The sequence below is a fragment of the Carcharodon carcharias genome (assembly GCF_017639515.1).
Source record: "Carcharodon carcharias isolate sCarCar2 chromosome 37 unlocalized genomic scaffold, sCarCar2.pri SUPER_37_unloc_1, whole genome shotgun sequence".
Taxonomy (NCBI): domain Eukaryota; kingdom Metazoa; phylum Chordata; class Chondrichthyes; order Lamniformes; family Lamnidae; genus Carcharodon; species Carcharodon carcharias.
Genome location: NW_024470758.1, coordinates 2,042,027 through 2,068,802, shown reverse-complemented (window position 1 = coordinate 2,068,802; position 26,776 = coordinate 2,042,027). Strand labels below are relative to the sequence as shown.

At 55.9% G+C, this 26,776-nt stretch overlaps 1 protein-coding gene across 1 annotated transcript in view; it reads left to right on the top strand.

Moving 5' to 3' along the window:
- wdr74 (WD repeat domain 74) overlaps positions 1-26,776 on the top strand; it is a 57,754-nt gene that overhangs the window by 20,601 nt on the left and 10,377 nt on the right. The window contains exons 3-10 of the mRNA XM_041181921.1: positions 2,224-2,345; positions 5,643-5,706; positions 5,869-6,006; positions 7,869-7,970; positions 11,602-11,702; positions 12,721-12,776; positions 17,318-17,460; positions 21,884-21,940. Coding sequence (XP_041037855.1) covers positions 2,224-2,345; positions 5,643-5,706; positions 5,869-6,006; positions 7,869-7,970; positions 11,602-11,702; positions 12,721-12,776; positions 17,318-17,460; positions 21,884-21,940 — 783 coding nt within the window. The remainder of the gene's footprint in view (positions 1-2,223; positions 2,346-5,642; positions 5,707-5,868; positions 6,007-7,868; positions 7,971-11,601; positions 11,703-12,720; positions 12,777-17,317; positions 17,461-21,883; positions 21,941-26,776) is intronic.

Genomic DNA, 26,776 nt, shown 5'->3' with positions numbered 1-26,776 from the left:
CTATGACAGTGCTGCGCTCCCTCAGTACCGACCCTCTGACATTCCGGCGCTCCCTCAGTACTGACCCTCCGACACTGCGGCGCTCCCTCAGTACTGACCCTCCGACACTGCGGCGCTCCCTCAGTACTGACCCTCCGACTGTGCGTCGCTCCCTCAGTACTGACCCTATGACAGTGCGGCGCTCCCTCAGTACCGACCCTCCGACAGTGCGGCGCTCCCTCAGTACTGGCCCTCCGACAGTGCGGCGCTCCCTCAATACTGACCCTCTGACAGTGCGGCTCTCCCTTATTACTGACCCTATGACAGTGCGGCACTCCCTCATTACTGACCCTATGACAGTGCGGCGCTCCCTCATTACCGACCCTCCGACAGTGCGGCGCTCCCTCAGTACTGACCCTCCGACAGTGCGGCGCTCCCTCAGTACTGACCCTCCGACAGTGCGGCGCTCCCTCAGTACTGACCCTCCGACTGTGCGGCGTTCCCTCAGTACTGACCCTATGACAGTGCGGCACTCCCTCAGTACTGACCCTATGACAGTGCGGCGCTCCCTCGTTACTGACCCTATGACAGTGCGGCGCTCCCTCATTACTGACCCTCCGACTGTGCGGCGCTCCCTCAGTACTGACCCCATGACAGTGCGGCGCTCCCTCAGTACTGAAACTCTGACAGTGCGGCGCTCCCTCAGTACTGACCCTCCGACAGTGCGGCGCTCCCTCAGTACTGTCCCTCCGACACTGCGGCGCTCCCTCAGTACTGACCCTCCGACAGTGCGGCGCTCCCTCAGTACTGACCCTCCGACAGTGCGGCACTCCCTCAGTACTGACCCTCCGACTGTGCGGCGCTCCCTCAGTACTGACCCTCCGACAGTGCGGCGCTCCCTCAGTACTGACCCTCCGACTGTGCGGCGCTCCCTCAATACTGACCCTCTGACAGTGCGGCTCTCCCTTATTACTGACCCTATGACAGTGCGGCACTCCCTCATTACTGACCCTATGACAGTGCGGCGCTCCCTCAGTACTGACCCTCCGACAGTGCGGCGCTCCCTCAGTACTGACCCTCCGACAGTGCGGCGCTCCCTCAGCACTGTTCCTCTGACAGTGCAGCACTCCCTCAGTACTGACCCTGAACAGTGCGGCACTCCCTCAGTACTGATCCTCTGATACTGAGGCGCTCCCTCAGTACTGAGCCTCCGACAGTGCAGCACTTCCTCAGTACTGACCCTCTGACAGTGCAGCCCTCCCTCAGTACTGACTTTCCGACAGTGCAGCCCTCCCTCAGTACTGACCTTCCGAGAGTGCAGCACTCCCTCGGTCCTGACCTTCCGACAGTGCAGCACTCCCTCAGTCTGACCTTCTGACATTGCAGCACTCCTTCAGTACTGACCCTCCGACAGTGCAGCGCTCCCTCAGTACTGACCCTCCGACAATGCAGCACTCCCTCAGTACTGACCCTCCGACAGTGCAGCAGTCCCTCAGTACAGACCCCTGACAGTGCAGCAGTCCCTCAGTACAGACCCCGGACAGTGCAGCAGTCCCTCAGTACTGACCCTCCGACAGTGCAGCACTCCCTCAGTACTGACCCTCCGACAGTGCAGCACTCCCTCGGTACTGACCCTCCGACAGTGCAGCACTCCCTCAGTACTGACCCTCCGACAGTGCAGCACTCCCTCAGTACTGACCCTCCGACAGTGCAGCACTCCCTCAGTACTGACCCTCCGACAGTGCAGCACTCCCTCAGTACTGACCCTCCGACAGTGCAGCACTCCCTCAGTACTGACCCTCTGACAGTACAGCACTCCCTCAGTACTGACCCTCCGACAGTACAGCACTCCCTCAGTACTGACCCTCTGACAGTGCAGCACTCCCTCAGTACTGACCCTCCGACAGCGCAGCACTCCCTCAGTACTGACCCTCTGACAGTGCAGCACTCCCTCAGTACTGACCCTCCGACAGCGCAGCACTCTCTCAGTACTGACCCTCTGACAGTGCAGCACTCCCTCAGTACTGACCCTCCCACAGTGCAGCGCTCCCTCAGCACTGACCTTCGATAGTGCAGCACTTCCTCAGTACTGACTCTCTGGCTGTGCTGCACCCTCTCAGCCCATTAATTAGGGGAGGGAGTGTGCAGAGTTTGACTGTTTCACTTCTTCGCCCTGGCCCTTGACATATTGATGGGTGTCAGAGGGTCATCCTGTTCACTCTCTCTTTTTCTCTCCTTCCTCAGGTGCTGCTGGGCTGTGTGAATGGCACAGTTAAGGTGTTCAGCACGGAGAAAGAGAACGTCACAGAGTTCCGGGACTGTTCGGGAGGGGAGGGACCTTTGCGAGGCTTGTGTGTTTACAACAGGTGAGAACATGGAAAATGTGAGCAGGGGTAGACCATTCGGCCCCTCTAGCCTACTGCGCCATTCAGCAAGATCATGGCTGATCTGACTGTATCTTTAACTCCACTATCCTGTCTGTCCTACCACCCCCCAATAACCCTCGACCCCCTTGTCGATCAAAAACTTGTCTAACTCAGCCCTGAATATATTCGATGACCCAGCCTCCACTGCTCGCTGGCGGAGTGAATTCCACAGATTCACGATCCTCTGAGAGAGCACATGGGAGACCCCTTATTTTTCAACTGTGCCCCCCTCATTCTAGAGTCTTACATTATGTTTGAAAGTGAGGTAGTTCACTCTGAAGCAAGGGTGTTAGAGTTAAATAAAGGAACTTATTAAGGTGTGAGGGACAAATTAGCTGAGGTGGATTTGGAAAATACATTGAAAGCTATGACTGTACATAGGCAATGGATAGTCTTCAAAGATCTATTACACAGCTTACAGCACCTATACATTCCTCCAAGGTGAAAAAACCCAAAACAAGTCAGTCAACTATGGTTGACAAAGGAAGTTAAGGATTGTATAAGATTAAAAGAAAAGGCTTATAAAATTGCCAGAAGTAGTAGTCAACCTGAGCATTGGGAGGTTTTTAGAATACAGCAAAGGAAGACGAAGAAACTGGAAAGGAAAGGGAGAATAGAATATGAATGTAATCCAGCAAAAAACATGAAAACGGACTGTAAAAGCTTCTATAGGTAAAAAGGAAGCATTTGGCTCAGACAAATGTGGGTCCATTACAGGCAGAGTCAGGAGAATTCGTAATGGGGAAATGGCAGAGAAGCTAAATGATTATTTTGTGTCTGTTTTCGCTGAGGAAGATACAGGAAATCTCCCAGATTTAGAGATCCAAGGGGCTAGGGAGAATGAGGAGTTGAAGAAAATTAGTATAAGTGAGAAGATTGTATCGGCGGAATTAATGGGACTGAAAGTTGCTAAGTCCCCGGAACCTGATATTCTGCGTCCCAGACTGTTGGAAGAGGTTGCTACAGAGATAGTGGATGTATTGGTGATCATTTTCCAAAATTCTATAGATTCTGGGATGGTCCCTGATGATTGGGAGGTAGCGAATGTCACCCCACTATTTATGAAGGGAGGGAGAGAGAAAACAGGGAACCACAGACCCGTTAGCCTTCCATCAGTAGTAGAGAAAATGCTAGAACCTATTATGAAGGATGTGATCAATGGATGCTTGGATAATCATGACCTGATTGGGCATGGTCAGCATGGATTTGCGAAGGGGACGTCATGTTTGACGAACTTGTTGGAGTTTTTTGAGGATGTTACTAACAAAATTGATAAAGGATGGTCGATGGAAGTAGCATACTTGGATTTTCAGAAGGCTTTTGATAAAGTCCCCCACAGGAGGTTGATTATCAAAATAAAAGCCCATGGGACAGGAGGTAATATGGTGGCGTGGATTAAGGATTGGCTAACAGGCAGAAAACAGAGAATAAGAATAAACAGGCCGTTCTGGCGTTGGCAGTATGTGGCTAGTGGGGAAACGCAAGGATCAGTACTTGGGCCCCAGATGTTCACAATATAGATCAATGATTTGGATGTGGGGACCAAACGTAATATTTCCAAGTTTGCGGACGATACATAGCTAGGCGAGAATGTGTATTGCGAGGAAGATGTAAAGCGGCTACAGGAGGGTTTGGACAGACTTAGTGAGTGGGTGAGAACATAGCAGATGGAACATAATGTGGAAAAATGTGAGGTTAACCACTTTGAAGAGATTAGAAAGTGTAGATGTACAAAGGGACCTGGGTGTCCTTGTCCATAAGTCACTGAAGGTGAACGTGCAGGTGCAGCGAGCAATTAGGAAGACTGATGGAATGTTAGCCTTTATCACCAGAGGATCTGAGTACAGGAGTAGTGAATTCTTGCTTCAATTGTATAGAAGCTTGGTTAGGCCGCACCTGGAGTACTGTGTGCGCAGCTTTGGTCCCCTTACCTCAGAAAGGATATTATTGCCATTGAGGGAGCGCAACAGGCTTGTTCTGGGGATGGCGGGACTGTCTCATGAAGAGAGACTGGGGAAGCTAGTGTTTCAAAGAATGAGAGGTGATCTCACTGAAACCTGCCAAATACTTAAACGAATAGACAGGGTAGGTGCAGGTAAGATGTTCCCCCTGGTTGGGGTGTCCAGAACTAGAGGACACCATTTCAAAATAAGGGGGAAGCCATTTAGGACCGGGATGAGGAGAAATTTCTTTACTCAGAGGGTTGTGAACCTTTGGAATTCTCTACCCCAGAGAGCCGGGGAAGCTCAGTCATGTTAAGGTAGATTTCTGATTAACAATAACGTAAAGGGTTATGGGGATAATGTGGGTAAAAGGCATTGAAATGTTCGATCAGCCATGAAGGTATTGAATGGTGGGCCACTCGATGGGCTGAATGGCCTCCTGCTGTTCCTATTCCCCCACGAGGGGAACATCCTCTCAGCATCCACTTTGCCACTGACTAGTGGTATTCCAGAGACCCAGGGTAATGCTCTGGGGACCTGGGTTCAAATCCCACCACGGGGCAGATGGTGAAATTTGAATTCAATTAAAAAAAAAAGGACCTAGTATTAAAAGTCTGATTGGGTGACCATGAAGCCATTGCCGATTGTTTTTTAAAAACCCGTCTGGTTCACTAATTCCCTTTAGGGAAGGAAATCTGCCCTCCTTACCCAGTCTGGCCTACACGTGACTCCAGACCCCACAGCAATGTAGTTGACTCTTAATTGCCCTTGTTCAAAGGGCATTTGGGGTGGGCACTAAATGCTGGCCCAGCCGGCAATGCCCACATCCCATGAACGAGTTCAAAAAAACCTGGGTGCTGACCTTTTGTGATTCATGCACATGGATGCCCAGATCCCTCTGCACTGCAGCATTCTGCAGTCTCTCTCCATTTAAGTAACACGCTGCTTTTCTATTCTTCCTGGAAAAGTGGACAGCCTCACATTTTCCCACCTTATATTCCATCTGCCAATTTTTTGCCCCCTTGCTTAACCCGTCCATATCCCTTTGCAGACTCTTTGTATCCTCCTCACAACTTACTTTCTTTGCCTTGTCAGAATGGGCGAAGGGAAGCGATCGGGGTGGGGGGGGTGGTGAACACAAAGCAAGGTTTGGGTGGGGAGGGCAGTCGTAGAAATGAGGAGTCAGTGGGGAGTGGGGGGAGGTGGGTCAATCTCTGAAAGCCAGGTTGTGTGCTGGCCTATCTCTTCTGGAGTGGCCGTTAGACTAACGCTCTGTGTCTGCTCTCCCCCACAGCTCTCTCGTCACCTGCACCGAGTCCGGCCTTTTGAAAGTGTGGAAAGAGGGTTCGACGGATCACGTGAGGGAAACGCTGTCTTACTTGGTGGATCTGGGCGTGTGGGTGGAGGTGGGGAGGTGTGGGGAGGGGTCAATCCCCCTGTTTGGGGAGGTGGATGGGACCGGTCGGGATTGCGTGGACCCTCTCCTCTCAGTGATCTAAGAGCGGGTGTTTTCCCGGCAGGTGGAAGTGGGCCGCGGTGTGTGCCGGATGCGCCAGGACACCATGAGGCCGGAGCGAGTGGCGACCGGAGGAAAGGAGAACGCGCTGAAGGTGTGGGATCTGGAGAAGCTTCAGGAGCCCGTCTTCACCGCCAAAAATGTAAGTGGGAAGCATGATTTCCCCCTCCCTGCCTCTCCCCAACCTCCCCCCCCCCCCCGCCCAACTCCACTCTTGCCCTGCCCTGCCCCCCAGCCTGCCCCCTCTCTCTCTCTCTCCCCCCGCCTCCCCTCTCTCTTTCCCCCCCGCCGCCCCTCTCTCTTTCCCCCCGCCGCCTCCTCTCTCTCCCCCCACTGCCTCCTCTCACTCTCCCCCGCCGCCTCCTCTCTCTCTCCCCCCCGCCGCCTCCTCTCTCTCTCCCCCGCCTCCCCTCTCTCTCTCTCCCCGCCTCCCCTCTCTCTCTCTCCCCCGCCTCCCCTCTCTCTCTCTCCCCCGCCTCCCCTCTCTCTCTCTCCCCCGCCTCCCCTCTCTCTCTCCCCCGCCTCCCCTCTCTCTCTCTCCCCCGCCTCCCCTCTCTCTCTCCCCCGCCTCCCCTCTCTCACTCCCCCGCCTCCCCTCTCTCTCTCTCCCCTGCCTCCCCTCTCTCTCTCCCCCCCGCCTCCCCTCTCTCTCTCCCCCCCCCGCCTCCCCTCTCTCTCTCCCCCCCCCGCCTCCCCCTCTCTCTCTCCCCCCCCGCCTCCCCTCTCTCTCTCCCCCCCCCCGCCTCCCCTCTCTCTCTCCCCCCCCCGCCTCCCCTCTCTCTCTCCCCCCCGCCTCCCCTCTCTCTCTCCCCCCCCCGCCTCCCCTCTCTCTCTCCCCCCCGCCTCCCCTCTCTCTCTCCCCCCCCGCCTCCCCTCTCTCTCTACCCCCCGCCTCCCCTCTCTCTCTACCCCCCGCCTCCCCTCTCTCTCTACCCCCCGCCTCCCCTCTCTCTCTAGCCCCCGCCTCCCCTCTCTCTCTACCCCCCCCGCCTCCCCCTCTCTCTCTACCCTCTCTCTCTAGCCCCCGCCTCCCCTCTCTCTCTAGCCCCCGCCTCCCCTCTCTCTCTAGCCCCCGCCTCCCCCCTCTCTCTCTACCCCCCGCCTCCCCCCTCTCTCTCTACCCCCCGCCTCCCCCCTCTCTCTCTACCCCCCGCCTCCCCCCTCTCTCTCTACCCCCCGCCTCCCCCCTCTCTCTCTACCCCCCGCCTCCCCCCTCTCTCTCTACCCCCCGCCTCCCCCCTCTCTCTCTACCCCCCGCCTCCCCCCTCTCTCTCTACCCCCCGCCTCCCCCCTCTCTCTCTACCCCCCGCCTCCCCTCTCTTCACCCACCCCCCGCCTCCCTTTTCTCTCCCCCCCACCTCCCCTCTCTTCATCAGCCTCTTGTGCTCTTCCTGCCATTTATCCCTCTCAGAATCACTCTGCCCTCTCTCTGATCAGCTTTGTATCGACTAACCATCTTCTATTGAACAGAAACCAGTGCATTTCCCTTTCTCTGGCCTCCCACCTGTTCGTGATTTCTCATTCTCTGCTTTCCTTCTCGCAGCCTCAGTAAAACACCTGCGTTTGTACAAGGACACAGCGCTGGTGGCCATTCAGCCCACCATGTCTGTGCTGGCTCTTTGAAAGAGCTGACCAATTAGCCCCATTCCCTCTGTTCTTTCCCCACGACCCTGGAGCTGCTTCCTTTTCGAGTATTTACCTGATTTGAATCTGCTTCCATCGCCCTTTCAGGTAGCGCGTTCCAGATCACAGGAACTCGCTGTGTGGGGAAAAATAAATAACATTTCTTTGTGTGACCTCTGCTTCTTTATGGCAATCACCTGTCCGTATCTTTGCATCTCCATCTCCACAGAAAGTTCCGGATCTGAAAGCTTCATCTGGACTGAAGGAAACTGGCCACCCCCGTGTTTTCCAGATTGCGTAGTAACATGGATGGTTCAACACACTTTGTGGTGGATCCTGATTGGACGCTGACCCCTGTACCTGCCCCCTTTTGTTTTGCAGGTCCGCAACGATTGGCTGGATCTGCGGGTCCCGGTTTGGGTGAGAGACATGCAGTTCATACCCGCCTCAGACAAAATCGTCACCTGTACTGGGCATTGCCAGGTTCGTCCATCTCTGACCCACTGAGCTGCATTGCCCACTGTCTGTCTCCTGAGTGCTGGCCATCTTGTCTAGGGTGGGACTCGTGTGATGCCTGTGTTAGTAAATTCATGCAGCGTTTAACAGCCCACCCACTACCTTATACGCTGCACAATCCCCACCAGTACTGTACCCCAGTGTTATACAGTGACAGATCCGTCCCCACCAGTACTGTACCCCAGTGTTATACAGTGACAGACCCGTCCACACCAGTACTGTACCCCAGTGTTATACAGTGACAGACCCGTCCCCACCAGTACTGTACCCCAGTGTTATACAGTGACAGACACGTCCCCACCAGTACTGTACCCCAGTGTTATACAGTGACAGACACGTCCCCATCAGTACTGTACCCCAGTGTTATACAGTGACAGACCCGTCCCCAGCAGTACTGTACCCCAGTGTTATACAGTGACAGACCCGTCCGCACCAGTACTGTACCCCAGTGTTATACAGTGACAGACCCGTCCCACCAGTACTGTACCCCAGTGTTATACAGTGACAGACCCGTCCCACCAGTACTGTACCCCAGTGTTATATAGTGACAGACCTGTCCCCACCAGTACTGTACCCCAGTGTTATACACTGATAGACCTGTCCCCACCAGTACTGTACCCCAGTGTTATACAGTGACAGACACGTCCCCATCAGTACTGTACCCCAGTGTTATACAGTGACAGACCCGTCCCCAGCAGTACTGTACCCCAGTGTTATACAGTGACAGACCCGTCCCCACCAGTACTGTACCCCAGTGTTATACAGTGACAGACCCGTCCCACCAGTACTGTACCCCAGTGTTATACAGTGACAGACCCGTCCCACCAGTACTGTACCCCAGTGTTATATAATGACAGACCTGTCCCCACCAGTACTGTACCCCAGTGTTATACACTGATAGACCTGTCCCCACCAGTACTGTACCCCAGTGTTATACAGTGACAGACCTGTCCCCACCAGTACTGTACCCCAGTGTTATACAGTGACAGACCCGTCCCACCAGTACTGTACCCCAGTGTTATACAGTGACAAACCCGTCCCACCAGTACTGTACCCCAGTGTTATATAGTGACAGACCTGTCCCCACCAGTACTGTACCCCAGTGTTATACAGTAACAGACCTGTCCCCAGCAGTACTGTACCCCAGTGTTATACAGTGACAGACCTGTCCCCACCAGTACTGTACCCCAGTGTTATACAGTGACAGACCTGTACCCACCTGTACCGTACCCCAGTGTTATACAGTGACAGACTCGTCCCCACCAGTACTGTACCCCAGTGTTATACAGTGACAGACCCGTCCCACCAGTACTGTACCCCAGTGTTATACAGTGACAGACCCGTCCCACCAGTACTGTACCCCAGTGTTATATAGTGACAGACCTGTCCCCACCAGTACTGTACCCCAGTGTTATACACTGATAAACCTGTCCCCACCAGTACTGTACCCCAGTGTTATACAGTGACAGACCTGTACCCACCTGTACTGTACCCCAGTGTTATACAGTGACAGACTCGTCCCCACCTGTACTGTACCCCAGTGTTATACAGTGACAGACTTGTCCCCACCAGTACTGTACCCCAGTGTTATACAGTGACAGACCCGTCCCACCAGTACTGCACCCCAGTGTTATACAGTGACAGACCCGTCCCACCAGTACTGTACCCCAGTGTTATACAGTGACAGACCCGTCCCACCAGTACTGTACCCCAGTGTTATATAGTGACAGACCTGTCCCCACCAGTACTGTACCCCAGTGTTATACACTGATAGACCTGTCCCCACCAGTACTGTACCCCAGTGTTATATAGTGACAGACCTGTCCCCACCAGTACTGTACCCCAGTGTTATACACTGATAGACCTGTCCCCACCAGTACTGTACCCCAGTGTTATACAGTGACAGACCTGTCCCCAGCAGTACTGTACCCCAGTGTTATACAGTGACAGACCTGTCCCCACCAGTACTGTACCCCAGTGTTATACACTGACAGACCTGTCCCCAGCAGTACTGTACCCCAGTGTTATACAGTGACAGACCTGTACCCACCTGTACTGTACCCCAGTGTTATACAGTGACAGACTCGTCCCCACCAGTACTGTACCCCAGTGTTATACAGTGACAGACCCGTCCCACCAGTACTGTACCCCAGTGTTATACAGTGACAGACCCGTCCCACCAGTACTGTACCCCAGTGTTATATAGTGACAGACCTGTCCCCACCAGTACTGTACCCCAGTGTTATACAGTGACAGACCTGTCCCCACCAGTACTGTACCCCAGTGTTATACAGTGACAGACCCGTCCCCACTAGTACTGTACCCCAGTGTTATACAGTGACAGACCTGTCCCCAGCAGTACTGTACCCCAGTGTTATACAGTGACAGACCCGTCCCCACCAGTACTGTACCCCAATGTTATACAGTGACAGACCCGTCCCCACCAGTACTGTACCCCAGTGTTATACAGTGACAGACCTGTACCCACCTGTACTGTACCCCAGTGTTATACAGTGACAGACCCGTCCACACCAGTACTGTACCCCAGTGTTATACAGTGACAGATCCGTCCCCACCAGTACTGTACCCCAGTGTTATACAGTGACAGACACATCCCCCCCAGTACTGTACCCCAGTGTTATACAGTGACAGACCCGTCCCCACCAGTACTGTACCCCAGTGTTATACAGTGACAGACTCGTCCCCACCAGTACTGTACCCCAGTGTTATACAGTGACAGACCCGTCCCACCAGTACTGTACACCAGTGTTATACAGTGACAGACCCATCCCACCAGTACTGTACCCCAGTGTTATACAGTGACAGACCCGTCCCACCAGTACTGTACCCCAGTGTTATATAGTGACAGACCTGTCCCCACCAGTACTGTACCCCAGTGTTATACACTGATAGACCTGTCCCCACCAGTACTGTACCCCAGTGTTATATAGTGACAGACCTGTCCCCACCAGTACTGTACCCCAGTGTTATACACTGATAGACCTGTCCCCACCAGTACTGTACCCCAGTGTTATACACTGACAGACCTGTCCCCAGCAGTACTGTACCCCAGTGTTATACAGTGACAGACCTGTCCCCACCAGTACTGTACCCCAGTGTTATACAGTGACAGACCTGTACCCACCTGTACTGTACCCCAGTGTTATACAGTGACAGACTCGTCCCCACCAGTACTGTATCCCAGTGTTATACAGTGACAGACCCGTCCCACCAGTACTGTACCCCAGTGTTATACAGTGACAGACCCGTCCCCACCAGTACTGTACCCCATTGTTATACACTGATAGACCTGTCCCCACCAGTACTGTACCCCAGTGTTATACAGTGACAGACCTGTCCCCACCAGTACTGTACCCCAGTGTTATACAGTGACAGACCCATCCCCACCAGTATTGTACCCCAGTGTTATACAGTGACAGACCTGTCCCCACCAGTACTGTATACCAGTGTTATACAGTGACAGACCCGTCCCCACCAGTACCGTACCCCAGTGTTATACAGTGACAGACCCCTCCCCACCAGTACTGTACCCCAGTGTTTAAAGTTTTTGATTGCCATTGTGTTCCTCTGCTCACAGGTACGTGTTTATGACCCCAGCACTCCACAGCGCAGGCCAGTTCTGGAGGTGACTTATGACGAGTACCCGTTAACTGCCCTCTCCCTGACGTCTGATGCCAAGTGAGTCTAAATGGGAGTGTTTGATGGGGACAGTGTAGAGGGAGCTTTACTCTGTATCTAACCCCGTGCTGTACCTGTCCTGGGAATGTTTGATGGGGACAGTGTAGAGGGAGCTTTACTCTGTATCTAACCCCGTGCTGTACCTGTCCTGGGAATGTTTGGTGGGGACAGTGTAGAGGGAGATTTACTCTGTATCTAACCCCGTGCTGTACCTGTCCTGCGAGTGTTTGATGGGGACAGTGTAGAGGGAGCTTTACTCTGTATCTAACCCCGTGCTGTACCTGCCCTGGGAATGTTTGATGGGGACAGTGCAGAGGGACCTTTACTCTGTATCTAACCCTGTGTTGTACCTGTCCTGGGAGTGTTTGATGGGGACACTGTAGAGGGGGCTTTACTCTGTCTCTAACCCCGTACTGTACCTGTCCTGGGAGTGTTTGATGGGGACAGTGTAGTGGGAGCTTTACTCTGTATCTAACACCGTGCTGTACCTGTCCTGGGAGTGTTTGATGGGGACAGTGTAGAGGGAGCTTTACTCTGTATCTAACCCCGTGCTGTACCTGACCTGGGAGCGTGTGATGGGGACAGGGTAGAGGTAGCTTTACTCTGTATCTAACCCCGTGCTGTACTTGTCCTGGGAGTGTTTGATGGGGACAGTGTAAAGGGAGCTTTGCTCTGTATCTAACCCCGTGCTGTACCTGTCTTGCGAGTGTTTGATGGGGACAGTGTCGAGGGAGCTTTGCTCTGTATCTAACCCCGTGCTGTACCTGTCCTGAGAGTGTTTGATAGGGGTAGGGTAGAGGGAAGTCGCTGTTCAGGCATTGCTGCATTGCACAAAGTGGCTGTAAATATGCCTTGTTGGCCACTGAGTGCTTTGTGATCATCCTGAAAGAAGTTACAGAAACACAGGCCTTTCTTTAGTGATATCTGCTGTTTGAATTCTGCAGCCACTTTTCAGCCTCCAAGCTGATGGCCGCACACACTCCCTGTCACTAACTCTGTTTCTGTTTTCCTTCTGCAGTTCGGTTGTTGTGGGTAATACACGTGGACAGATGGCTGTTCTAGACCTCCGGAAAGGTGAGGACTGATTCCCATTTCCCAGTGAATCGAAACACCCTTCACCTGATTAGAGAGAACCTTTCAGTTTCACAACCCCTGACCCCATGCTCACTCTTACCTCTTCCCAGGAACTCTGGCCTGTCCCTTCTCATATATCAGTATGAATCGTGAAATCATAGGAGCAGGAGGAGGCCATTCAGCCCCTCCAGCCTGTTGCACATGAGCAGGAGGAGGCCGTTCAGCCCCTCGAGCTTGTTTCACAGGAGCAGGCGGAGGCCATTCAGCCCCTCTCGATCTTGTTACACAGGAACAGGAGGAGGCCATTCAGCCCTTCGAGCCTGTCACACAGGAGCAGGAGGAGGCCGTTGAGCTCCTCGAGCTTGTTTCACAGGAGCAGAAGGAGGCCATTCAGCCCCTCGAGCCTGTTTCACAGGAGCAGGAGGAGGCCATTCAGCCCCTCGAGCCTGTTACACAGGAGCAGGAGGAGGCCATTCAGCCCCTTGAGCCTGTTACACAGGAACAAGACAAGGCCATTCAGCCCCTCAAGCCTGTTACCCAGGAACAAGAGGCTATTCAGCCCCTCAATCCTGCCCCACCTTTCATCAGATCAATGATGATCTGTATCAGTATCTCAAACTAATCTACCTGCCTGGATTCCATAACTCTCGATCCCCTTGCCCAACAAGAATGGCAATCTCTGGTTTGACACTTCCAATTAACTCCCCCGCAGCTGCGAGAGCTTTTTCAGAGACAGAGTTCCAGACTCCCGCTGGCCTCTGTGTGAAGAACTGCTTCCTGACATCACCCCTGAACAGCCTGGCTCCTGTTTTAAAGTTCTGGCCTCCCCCACCCCACCCCACCCTTGTTCTGGACTCTTTCTCTCCTCCACCCGCCCACACCAGAGGAAATCGTTTCCCTCGATCGACCATATTGAGTCCTTTAGTCACCTTAAACACAATGTCGTATGGGGACCCACTGTTGTTTTTGATATACGTGAATGACATTGGAGTCAGGGGTACGGTGTGCAATTTCAAAATCTGCCGCTAAACTCCACAGTATCTTTGGCATGGCAGGCTAATACTGCATGTGGAAACTTGGGCTTTGTCAGTGGAGGGATAGACTACAAAAGCAAGCAGCTTATGCTAAACCTTGATATAAAAAAAACTGGTTCAGCCCCAGCCAGGAGTCTTGTGCCCAATTCTGGGCCGCACGCTCTATAGGAAGGGACTGTCGGAGAGGGTGCGGAGGGAGGTTTACCCGAACGGGGACCAGGGATGAGGGGACTTCGGTTCATGTGGGGAGACTGGAGAAGCCGGGATCGTTCTCCTCAGAGCAGAGGAGGTTAAGGGGGAGATTTTGACCGAGGGCCTTCAAAGCTATGAAGTGTTTGGATCGAGGGTAAATAAAGAAGAAGGGTTTCCAGAGGCTAAAGGGTTGGTAACCAGTGGGGCACAGATTGAAGGTAATTGGAAAAATAACTAGAGGCAACATGAGCAGGAACCTTTTTTGCACGGCGTGTAGTTTGGATTTGGAATGCGCTGCCTGATAGGGTAATGGATAAAGATTCAATCCCGTCTTTCATCTGCCCTGGTTCGAAGGGTTGGCCACACTGTGAACAATCCTTCTCCATTGATTTCTATTCTCCGCTGCCCTGACTGTCTGTCCCAAACAGAGAGGCCAGTCCACGTTCTGATATTATCCACCGTGTGTCACCTTGGGCCTTTCTCGTGCACCTTTTCCAGGTTTTTACCTGTTTTTTGTTTTTTTTTCTTTCCAAACCCCTCCCCCCTTCGCATCCTGTGTCCAAAATACGTGAGCTCCTTTGAGGTGACTGCCGGCGACGAGTCCCCCTGAATGCCGGTTTTACCCAGCGCCTGCTCGTTTGTCCATGACACCCACACACACAATATCCGCCTGAGTCCTTCCGTTTCGAGCCCTTTAATTCGGGTCGCTCTCCCTGGTGGTCCAGCTCGCTCAGCCGGGCATTGTCACCCACCGGCCCGCACAGGAGCTTCCAGGAGACGGGTTCTCATCCCCCGTCGGGATGCTGGGGGCTCCGCTGCACTCTCTCAGGCGAGTTCACGACGCCCGGCCCCCCACCACCCCCCCCCGCCCAACGTCAAGTCCGAGGCCAAATGTCTTGGGCGGGCTCTGCGCCTCCCGTGATGAGTGACCCAAGATGGCGGGAGGCGTCGGCCTGTCCAGGCTGAATCCCGTCCGTCAGAATATTGCAGGTCGATCCCCCCCCCCCCCACCCCCAACCACCTTTGCCTTTGTCAGCGTTGATCAGGAGACTGTGTTTGTGGTTCACTTGATCAAGACGATTCACCAACCCCTGTAGCTCCTCCACTGAGTTAGCCAGCAGAACAATGTCTTCGGCATATCGAAGACTGGTGGGTGGCGAGTTTCCAGTCAGCATCCACCCTTATATACCTTTATATCCATCAAGTGTCTCTCTCATAACCGTTTTTGCTAGAGTGTTGAATAAACAGATTCATTCGGAGCTTTCAGAAGGGAACTGGACAAATACTTGAAGGAGGAAACAGACGCAGGGCCGTGGGACTAACTGGATTGCTCTTTGGAAGATTCAATGGCTCGAACGGCCTCCTGTGCTGTATAATTCTGTGACTGAGATCACCCCTTAATTTTCTCTGCTTAGGGAACACAAGTCTAGTCTGTGCAACCTATCCACGTAATTTAACCCTTTTATCCCCAGAATCATTCTGGTGAATATGCACTGTGCCCCCTCCAAGGCCAGCATATCCTTCCTGAGGTGTGGTGGGAGAGCCCATTGAACCCACTACTCATAAGGTACAATCACCCAGTATTTCCCCTTGTTGGTATGTTCCCCCTCATCTTTACCACATTGTGTGAGGGAGGTGCTAATACCCCGAGGGGAACATTGCACTCAGTCACCTTCAGCCTGCTGCCTCTATCTCCTGGGACACTCTGGTGAGTAACTCACCTCCTGACTCCCCAAAGCCTGTCCACCATCTACAGGGCACAAGTCAGGAGTGTGATGGAATACTCCCCACTTGCCTGGATGAGTGCAGCTCCCACAACACTCAAGAAGCTCAACACCATCCAGGACAAAGCAGCCCCGCTTGATTGGCACCCCATCCACAAACATTCACTCCCTCCACCACCGACGCACAGTAGCAGCAGTGTGTGTACCATCTACAAGATGCACTGCAGGAATTCACCAAGGCTCCTTCGACAGCACCTTCCAAACCCACCACCGCTACCATCTAGAAGGACAAGGACAGCAGACACATGGGGAACACCATGGAAGTTCCCCTCCAAGTCACTCACCATCCTGACTTGGAATAATATTGGCCGTTCCTTCACTGTTGCTGGGTCAAAATCCTGGAACTCCCCTCCCTAACAGCACTGTTGGTGTACCTACACCACAGGGACGGCAGGGCTCAAGAAGGCGGCTCACCCCCACCTTCTCAAGGGGCAACTAGGGATGGGCAATAAATGCTGGGCCCAGTCAGCGAAGCCCACTTCCTGTGAAAGGATAAAGAAAGACTAAGCATGGTTAATGTATAGAGCACATGTAAATTGACCTTCACATTACCCAGTTAGTTAAATTTTTTCTTTCTATAAAAATGATGATGCTGCTCGTGCCAATGACACTCGCATCCCATGAAAGAGTAAAAAGGAACTGGAGGGATGGGGGAGGTGAGAATTATTTTTACACAGCAAGTTGTTGTGATCTAGAAGGCGCTGCCTGAAAGGACGACGGAAGCAGATTCAATAGGGACTTTCCAAAGGGGAATTGGATAAATACTTATAAGATTTCCCGTGTCTAGAGACTCAAGAGGCAGACAAAGTACCTGCTCATGTCTGTTTTCATTGGCTTGTTTGACCTAGAGTGAGTGGCTAGCCTGAAACCAGAGGCTCTGGCTCGAGGGGCACTGCTCTGCATCAAACGTAGCTGACCAGGACTCAGCTGCCATTCCTACCCGCTGCCATCGGCGTGTTGAAAAGATTTGCAGGGTTGGCACTCTGCCCGTTCGGCCGCGTTACAGGCACACCTTTCCTGGCCAGCCACTGGGACTGGGACTCGAATCCGGGACTTCTGGCTCAGGGACGCTACCCACTGTGCCACAAGGCCTCAGACAAACATTAGAACGGGAACAAGAAGAATTTAGAGGGCATTAGGGAGAGAGCAAGGTTCTGGGATTAATTGGATAGCTCTTTTCAAAGAGCTGGAACAGGCGGGATGGGCCGAGTGGCCTCGTCTTGTGCTTTTACCATTTTCTTGTTGGCTGCCGCTACTCAGCCAGTGAGTGGAGGCCACTCTCTGTGAAGCCAGGTTGTCCTGCCTTGTGTTTGTGAACGTGGACCAGGGTCGTGGGTGGGGGGGGGGGGGAGACAGGACAATCTGCAAGAAATGCTGGTGAACAGCTGAATTGGGAAATGGAGTGCACCTGGGCAGAGAGTGGCGGAGGTTAAGGGACAATGTGCTGGTTGGGTGTGTGTGGGTCGATTATGTGTGTGTGTTATTTTTTGTTCGGTCTCGGTTGCTGATTGCTGTCTCTGGTTTTCCTCAGGGAGGCTGCTGAAATGTTTGAAGGGGCAGGCCGGAAGTATCCGCAGCGTCCAGTGTCACCCCACCCTGCCCTTAGTGGCATCCTGCGGCCTGGATCGCTTCCTCCGAGTTCACAACATTGAGAGTAAGATGCTGCAGCATAAGGTGAGGGCCCCTGGGAAAGATCTGTGTCCTCCCTTTCCCCCACCCCGACCCTACTCTGAAAGGTCGATGTCCCCCTCTCTCCCTGCAAAGACCTCTCTCTCTCTCCCGCTCTCTCTCCAGACATCCCTGTCACTCGCTCTCTCCAGACATCCCTGTCGCTCGCTCTCTCCAGACATCCCAGTCGCTCGCTCTCTCCAGACATCCCAGTCGCTCGCTCTCTCCAGACATCCCAGTCGCTCGCTCTCTCCAGACATCCCTGTTGCTCGCTCTCTCCAGACATCCCTGTCGCTCGCTCTCTCCAGACATCCCTGTCGCTCGCTCTCTCCAGACATCCCTGTCGCTCGCTCTCTCCCGAGATCCCTGTCGCTCGCTCTCTCCCGAGATCCCTGTCGCTCGCTCTCTCCCGAGATCCCTGTCGCTCGCTCTCTCCCGAGATCCCTGTCGCTCGCTCTCTCCCGAGATCCCTGTCGCTCGCTCTCTCCCGAGATCCCTGTCGCTCGCTCTCTCCCGAGATCCCTGTCGCTCGCTCTCTCCCGAGATCCCTGTCGCTCGCTCTCTCCCGAGATCCCTGTCGCTCGCTCTCTCCCGAGATCCCTGTCGCTCGCTCTCTCCCGAGATCCCTGTCGCTCGCTCTCTCCCGAGATCCCTGTCGCTCGCTCTCTCCCGAGATCCCTGTCGCTCGCTCTCTCCCGAGATCCCTGTCGCTCGCTCTCTCCCGAGATCCCTGTCGCTCGCTCTCTCCCGAGATCCCTGTCGCTCGCTCTCTCCCGAGATCCCTGTCGCTCGCTCTCTCCCGAGATCCCTGTCGCTCGCTCTCTCCCGAGATCCCTGTCGCTCGCTCTCTCCCGAGATCCCTGTCGCTCGCTCTCTCCCGAGATCCCTGTCGCTCGCTCTCTCCCGAGATCCCTGTCGCTCGCTCTCTCCCGAGATCCCTGTCGCTCGCTCTCTCCCGAGATCCCTGTCGCTCGCTCTCTCCCGAGATCCCTGTCGCTCGCTCTCTCCCGAGATCCCTGTCGCTCGCTCTCTCCCGAGATCCCTGTCGCTCGCTCTCTCCCGAGATCCCTGTCGCTCGCTCTCTCCCGAGATCCCTGTCGCTCGCTCTCTCCCGAGATCCCTGTCGCTCGCTCTCTCCCGAGATCCCTGTCGCTCGCTCTCTCCCGAGATCCCTGTCGCTCGCTCTCTCCCGAGATCCCTGTCGCTCGCTCTCTCCCGAGATCCCTGTCGCTCGCTCTCTCCCGAGATCCCTGTCGCTCGCTCTCTCCCGAGATCCCTGTCGCTCGCTCTCTCCCGAGATCCCTGTCGCTCGCTCTCTCCCGAGATCCCTGTCGCTCGCTCTCTCCCGAGATCCCTGTCGCTCGCTCTCTCCCGAGATCCCTGTCGCTCGCTCTCTCCCGAGATCCCTGTCGCTCGCTCTCTCCCGAGATCCCTGTCGCTCGCTCTCTCCCGAGATCCCTGTCGCTCGCTCTCTCCCGAGATCCCTGTCGCTCGCTCTCTCCCGAGATCCCTGTCGCTCGCTCTCTCCCGAGATCCCTGTCGCTCGCTCTCTCCCGAGATCCCTGTCGCTCGCTCTCTCCCGAGATCCCTGTCGCTCGCTCTCTCCCGAGATCCCTGTCGCTCGCTCTCTCCCGAGATCCCTGTCGCTCGCTCTCTCCCGAGATCCCTGTCGCTCGCTCTCTCCCGAGATCCCTGTCGCTCGCTCTCTCCCGACATCCCTGTCGCTCGCTCTCTCCCGACATCCCTGTCGCTCGCTCTCTCCCGACATCCCTGTCGCTCGCTCTCTCCCGACATCCCTGTCGCTCGCTCTCTCCCCGACATCCCTGTCGCTCGCTCTCTCCCCGACATCCCTGTCGCTCGCTCTCTCCCGACATCCCTGTCGCTCGCTCTCCTCCCGACATCCCTGTCGCTCGCTCTCTCCCGACATCCCTGTCGCTCGCTCTCTCCCGACATCCCTGTCGCTCGCTCTCTCCCGACATCCCTGTCGCTCGCTCTCTCCCGACATCCCTGTCGCTCGCTCTCTCCCGACATCCCTGTCGCTCGCTCTCTCCCGACATCCCTGTCGCTCGCTCTCTCCCGACATCCCTGTCGCTCGCTCTCTCCCGACATCCCTGTCGCTCGCTCTCTCCCGACATCCCTGTCGCTCGCTCTCTCCCGACATCCCTGTCGCTCGCTCTCTCCCGACATCCCTGTCGCTCGCTCTCTCCCGACATCCCTGTCGCTCGCTCTCTCCCGACATCCCTGTCGCTCGCTCTCTCCCGACATCCCTGTCGCTCGCTCTCTCCCGACATCCCTGTCGCTCGCTCTCTCCCGAGATCCCTGTCGCTCGCTCTCTCCCGAGATCCCTGTCGCTCGCTCTCTCCCGAGATCCCTGTCGCTCGCTCTCTCCAGACATCCCTGTCGCTCGCTCTCTCCAGACATCCCTGTCGCTCGCTCTCTCCCGAGATTCCTGTCGCTCGCTCTCTCCCGAGATTCCTGTCGCTCGCTCTTTCCCGAGATCCCAGTCGCTCGCTCTCTCCCGAGATCCCAGTCGCTCGCTCTCCAGACATCCCTGTCGCTCGCTCTCTCCAGACATCCCTGTCGCTCGCTCTCTCCCTCGAGGGACCCCTGCCGCTCGCTCTCTCCCTCGAGGGACCCCTGCCGCTCGCTCTCTCCCTCGAGGGACCCCTGCCGCTCGCTCTCTCCCTCGAGGGACCCCTGCCGCTCGCTCTCTCCCTCGAGGGACCCCTGCCGCTCGCTCGCTCCCTCGAGGGACCCCTGCCGCTCGCTCGCTCCCTCGAGGGACCCCTGCCGCTCCCTCGAGGGACCCCTGCCGCTCCCTCGAGGGACCCCTGCCGCTCCCTCGAGGGACCCCTGCCGCTCCCTCGAGGGACCCCTGCCGCTCCCTCGAGGGACCCCTGCCGCTCCCTCGAGGGACCCCTGCCGCTCCCTCGAGGGACCCCTGCCGCTCCCTCGAGGGACCCCTGCCGCTCCCTCGAGGGACCCCTGCCGCTCCCTCGAGGGACCCCTGCCGCTCCCTCGAGGGACCCCTGCCGCTCCCTCGAGGGACCCCTGCCGCTCCCTCGAGGGACCCCTGCCGCTCCCTCGAGGGACCCCTGCCGCTCCCTCGAGGGACCCCTGCCTCTCCCTCGAGGGACCCCTGCCGCTCCCTCGAGGGACCCCTGCCGCTCCCTCGAGGGACCCCTGCCGCTCCCTCGAGGGACCCCTGCCGCTCCCTCGAGGGACCCCTGCCGCTCCCTCGAGGGACCCCTGCCGCTCCCTCGAGGGACCCCTGCCTCTCCCTCGAGGGACCCCTGCCGCTCACTCTCTCCCTCGAGGGACCCCTGCCGCTCACTCTCTCCCTCGAGGGACCCCTGCCGCTCACTCTCTCCCTCCAGAGATCCCTACGTCCCGCCCTCTCTCTCTCTCTCTCTCTCTCTCTCCAGCGATCCCTGTCCTTCCCTCTCTCTCCAGAGACCCCTGTCCCTCCCCCTCTTTCGCCAGACTTCCCTGTCCCTCCCCCTCTTTCGCCAGACTTCCCTGTCCCTCTCCCTCTCTCTCCAGACTTCCTTGTCCCTCCCTCTCTCTCTCCGGATATCCCTGTCCCTCCCTCTCTCTCCGGATATCCCTGTTCCTCCCTCTCTCTCCGGAGATCCCTGCCCCTCCCTCTCTCCCTCTCTCTCCCTCCAGAGATCCCTCTCCCTCGCTCCCTCCAGAGATTCCTGTCCTTCTTGCTCCCTCTAGAGATCCCTGTCCCTGTCCCACTCTCTCCCCCCAGAAATTCCTGTCTCCCTCTCTCTCCCTAGAGATCCCTGTCCATCTCTTACCCCTCCCCCCATTGCAGAGAGAACTTTCACCCTTCCCCCCTCAGTCAGTGAGTTCCCTTACCCCCTTCCCCTCACTCATATTTCTGTCCCTACCTCCCAATTGCTCATTGAGCTTCTTAGAATCCTAGTGTATGGTGAACCCAGAGTTCAGAGAGAGACTGGATGCTCGGGTACCATTCCACGTAGCTGCCCGGCCTTGGTGAGGGTTGTTTGGGTAGTTGGAGTGGGGGAAGTGGGCTCTTTGTCAGTGTTTATTGGATACAAGCCAGTAGAAGTATGAAACGCGCTACGTGTCATTTTCTCGATAGTTGGTTTATTCATAGAATGCAGCATTACTGATCTCTGTCTCCTACCTAACCAACCCTCCAGAGCAACAGCAGTCTCTTGTTATATGTGCTCAGGATATTTAGCAATACTCTCCACCTGTTTATCCTTAGCCTGAACAATATAATTGACATTAGCAGTCAGGGGCTGTCAGATGGAGATGGGGGTGAAGTTGGTGAGGATGGTTGGGGTGCAGTATCTGATAAACTCCACTGCCAGTTGTAACCAGCAAGCTGTGTACAAGGTTCTGCCGCTGGTCTTGGCGCCTCGTTCAATCTGTGCTTTGCTTCCATTTCAAGGTTTACCTGAAGTCACGTCTGAACTGCGTCCTGTTCACAAGTCGGGAAAACTGGGAGGTGAGTAACCGGCTGGAAGTGAATCTCTGCGGGGGAAGGGAGGCAGAAATGAACCATCAGCTCACCTCTGAGTCACATGGAATGAGTTCGAGCCCCATTCCAGAGACTTGAGTCCGCAATCCAGGCTGACAATCCCAGTACCAGTACTGAGAGAGTGCCAGGCTTTTGGAGGTACCGTCTTTGAAGTGAGAAAAGATTTAATATTTTATTTGAAAAGATGCTCCCTCCAACATTGCTGCTTTTCCAATGGCAGAACGCTCACACAGTACCCTCACACTGAGTGCAGCTAACCCTCCGTACTGACGCTCACACTGAGTGCAGCACTCCCTCCGTACTGACCCTCACACTGAGTGCAGCACTCCCTCCGTACTGACCCTCACACTGAGTGCAGCACTCCCTCCGTACTGACCCTCACACTGAGTGCAGCACTCTCTCCGTACTGACCCTCACACTGAGTGCAGCACTCCCTCCGTACTGACCCTCACACTGAGTGCAGCACTCCCTCCGTACTGACCCTCACACTGAGTGCAGCACTCCCTCCGTACTGACCCTCACACTGAGTGCAGCACTCCCTCCGTACTGACCCTCACACTGAGTGCAGCACTCCCTCCGTACTGACCCTCACACTGAGTGCAGCACTCCCTCCGTACTGACCCTCACACTGAGTGCAGCACTCCCTCCGTACTGACCCTCACACTGAGTGCAGCACTCCCTCCGTACTGACCCTCACACTGAGTGCAGCACTCCCTCCGTACTGACCCTCACACTGAGTGCAGCACTCCCTCCGTACTGACCCTCACACTGAGTGCAGCACTCCCTCCGTACTGACCCTCACACTGAGTGCAGCACTCCCTCCGTACTGACCCTCACACTGAGTGCAGCACTCCCTCCGTACTGACCCTCACACTGAGTGCAGCACTCCCTCCGTACTGACCCTCACACTGAGTGCAGCACTCCCTCCGTACTGACCCTCACACTGAGTGCAGCACTCCCTCCGTACTGACCCTCACACTGAGTGCAGCACTCCCTCCGTACTGACCCTCACACTGAGTGCAGCACTCCCTCCGTACTGACCCTCACACTGAGTGCAGCACTCCCTCCGTACTGACCCTCACACTGAGTGCAGCACTCCCTCCGTACTGACCCTCACACTGAGTGCAGCACTCCCTCCGTACTGACCCTCACACTGAGTGCAGCACTCCCTCCGTACTGACCCTCACACTGAGTGCAGCACTCCCTCCGTACTGACCCTCACACTGAGTGCAGCACTCCCTCCGTACTGACCCTCACACTGAGTGCAGCACTCCCTCCGTACTGACCCTCACACTGAGTGCAGCACTCCCTCCGTACTGACCCTCACACTGAGTGCAGCACTCCCTCCGTACTGACCCTCACACTGAGTGCAGCACTCCCTCCGTACTGACCCTCACACTGAGTGCAGCACTCCCTCCGTACTGACCCTCACACTGAGTGCAGCACTCCCTCCGTACTGACCCTCACACTGAGTGCAGCACTCCCTCCGTACTGACCCTCACACTGAGTGCAGCACTCCCTCCGTACTGACCCTCACACTGAGTGCAGCACTCCCTCCGTACTGACCCTCACACTGAGTGCAGCACTCCCTCCGTACTGACCCTCACACTGAGTGCAGCTATCCCTCCGTACTGACCCTCACACTGAGTGCAGCTATCCCTCCGTACTGACCCTCACACTGAGTGCAGCTATCCCTCCGTACTGACCCTCACTGAGTGCAGCTATCCCTCCGTACTGACCCTCACTGAGTGCAGCTATCCCTCCGTGCTGACCCTCACACTGAGTGCAGCTATCCCTCCGTACTGACCCTCACACTGAGTGCAGTTATCCCTCCGTAATGACCCTCACACTGAGTGCAACTATCCCTCCGTACTGACCCTCACACTGAGTGCAGCTAACCCTCCGTACTGACCCTCACACTGAGTGCAGCACTCCCTCCGTACTGACCCTCACACTGAGTGCAGCACTCCCTCCGTACTGACCCTCACACTGAGTGCAGCACTCCCTCCGTACTGACCCTCACACTGAGTGCAGCACTCCCTCCGTACTGACCCTCACACTGAGTGCAGCACTCCCTCCGTACTGACCCTCACACTGAGTGCAGCTAACCCTCCGTACTGACCCTCACACAGAGTGCAGCTATCCCTCCGTACTGACCGTCACACTGAGTGCAGCACTCCCTCCGTACTGACCCTCACACTGAGTGCAGCACTCCCTCCGTACTGACCCTCACACTGAGTGCAGCACTCCCTCCGTACTGACCCTCACACTGAGTGCAGCACTCCCTCCGTACTGACCCTCACACTGAGTGCAGCACTCCCTCCGTACTGACCCTCACACTGAGTGCAGCACTCCCTCCGTACTGACCCTCACACTGAGTGCAGCTATCCCACCGTATTGACCCCCACACTGAGTGCAGCTATCCCTCCGTACTGACCCTCACACTGAGTGCAGCACTCCCTCTGTACTGACCCTCACACTGAGTGCAGCACACCCTCCGTACTGACCCTCACACTGAGTGCAGCACTCCCTCCGTACTGACCCTCACACTGAGTGCAGTTATCCCTCCGTACTGACCCTCACACTGAGTGCAGCTATCCCTCCGTACTGACCCTCACACTGAGTGCAGTTATCCCTCCGTAATGACCCTCACACTGAGTGCAGCTATCCCTCCGTACTGACCCTCACACTGAGTGCAGCTAACCCTCCGTACTGACCCTCACACTGAGCGCAGCACTCCCTCCGTACTGACCCTCACACTGAGCGCAGCACTCCCTCCGTACTGACCCTCACACTGAGCGCAGCACTCCCTCCATACTGACCCTCACACTGAGTGCAGCTATCCCTCCGTACTGACCCTCACACTGAGTGCAGCTATCCCTCCGTACTGAACCTCACACTGAGTGCAGCTATCCCTCCGTACTGACCCTAACACTGAATGCAGCTAACCCTCCGTACTGACCCTCACACTGAGTGCAGCACTCCCTCCGTACTGACCCTCACACTGAGTGCAGCACTCCCTCCGTACTGACCCTCACACTGAGTGCAGCACTCCCTCCGTACTGACCCTCACACTGAGTGCAGCACTCCCTCCGTACTGACCCTCACACTGAGTGCAGCACTCCCTCCGTACTGACCCTCACACTGAGTGCAGCTATCCCTCCGTACTGACTCTCACACTGAGTGCAGCTATCCCTCTGTACTGACCCTCACACTGAGTGCAGCTATCCCTCCGTACTGACCCTCACACTGAGTGCAGCACTCCCTCCGTACTGTCCCTCACACTGAGTGCAGCACTCCCTCCGTACTGACCCTCACACTGAGTGCAGCACTCCCTCCGTACTGACCCTCACACTGAGTGCAGCTGTCCCTCCGTACTGACCCTCACACTGAGTGCAGCTATCCCTCCGTACTGACCCTCACACTGAGTGCAGCTATCCCTCCGTACTGACCCTCACACTGAGTGCAGCACTCTCTCTGTACTGTCCCTCACACTGAGTGCAGCACTCCCACTGTACTGTCCCTCACACTGAGTGCAGCACTCCCTCCGTACTGACCCTCACACTGAGTGCAGCACTCCCTCCGTACTGACCCTCACACTGAGTGCAGCACTCCCTCCGTACTGACCCTCACACTGAGTGCAGCACTCCCTCTGTACTGACCCTCAAACTGAGTGCAGCACTCCCTCCGTACTGACCCTCACACTGAGTGCAGCTAACCCTCCGTACTGACCCTCACACTGAGTGCAGCTATCCCTCCGTACTGACCGTCACACTGAGTGCTGCACTCCCTCCGTACTGAACCTCACACTGAGTGCAGCACTCCCTCCGTACTGACCCTCACACTGAGTGCAGCACTCCCTCCGTACTGACCCTCACACTGAGTGCAGCTATCCCACCGTATTGACCCCCACACTGAGTGCAGCTATCCCTCCGTACTGACCCTCACACTGAGTGCAGCACACCCTCCGTATTGACCCTCACACTGAGTGCAGCAATCCCTCCGTACTGACCCTCACACTGAGTGCAGCTAACCCTCCGTACTGACCCTCAGACTGAGTGCAGCACTCCCTCCGTACTGACCCTCACACTGAGTGCAGCTATCGCTCCGTACTGACCCTCACACTGAGTGCAGCTATCGCTCCGTACTGACCCTCACACTGAGTGCAGCTATCCCTCCATACTGACCCTCACACTGGGTGCAGCTAACCCTCCGTACTGACCCTCACACTGAGTGCAGCACTCCCTCCGTACTGACCCTCACACTGAGTGCAGCACTCCCTCCGTACTGACCCTCACACTGAGTGCAGCACTCCCTCCGTACTGACCCTCACACTGAGTGCAGCTATCCCTCCGTACTGACCCTCACACTGAGTGCAGCTATCCCTCCGTACTGACCCTCACACTGAGTGCAGCTATCCCTCCGTACTGACCCTCACACTGAGTGCAGCACTCCCTCCGTACTGACCCTCACACTGAGTGCAGCTATCCCTCCGTACTGACCCTCACACTGAGTGCAGCACTCCCTCAGTACTGACCCTCACACTGAGTGCAGCTATCCCTCCGTACTGACCCTCACACTGAGTGCAGCACTCCCTCCATCCTGACCCTCACACTGAGTGCAGCTGTCCCTCCATCCTGACCCTCACACTGAGTGCAGCTATCGCTCCGTACTGACCCTCACACTGAGTGCAGCTATCCCTCCATACTGACCCTCACACTGGGTGCAGCTAACCCTCCGTACTGACCCTCACACTGAGTGCAGCACTCCCTCCGTACTGACCCTCACACTGAGTGCAGCACT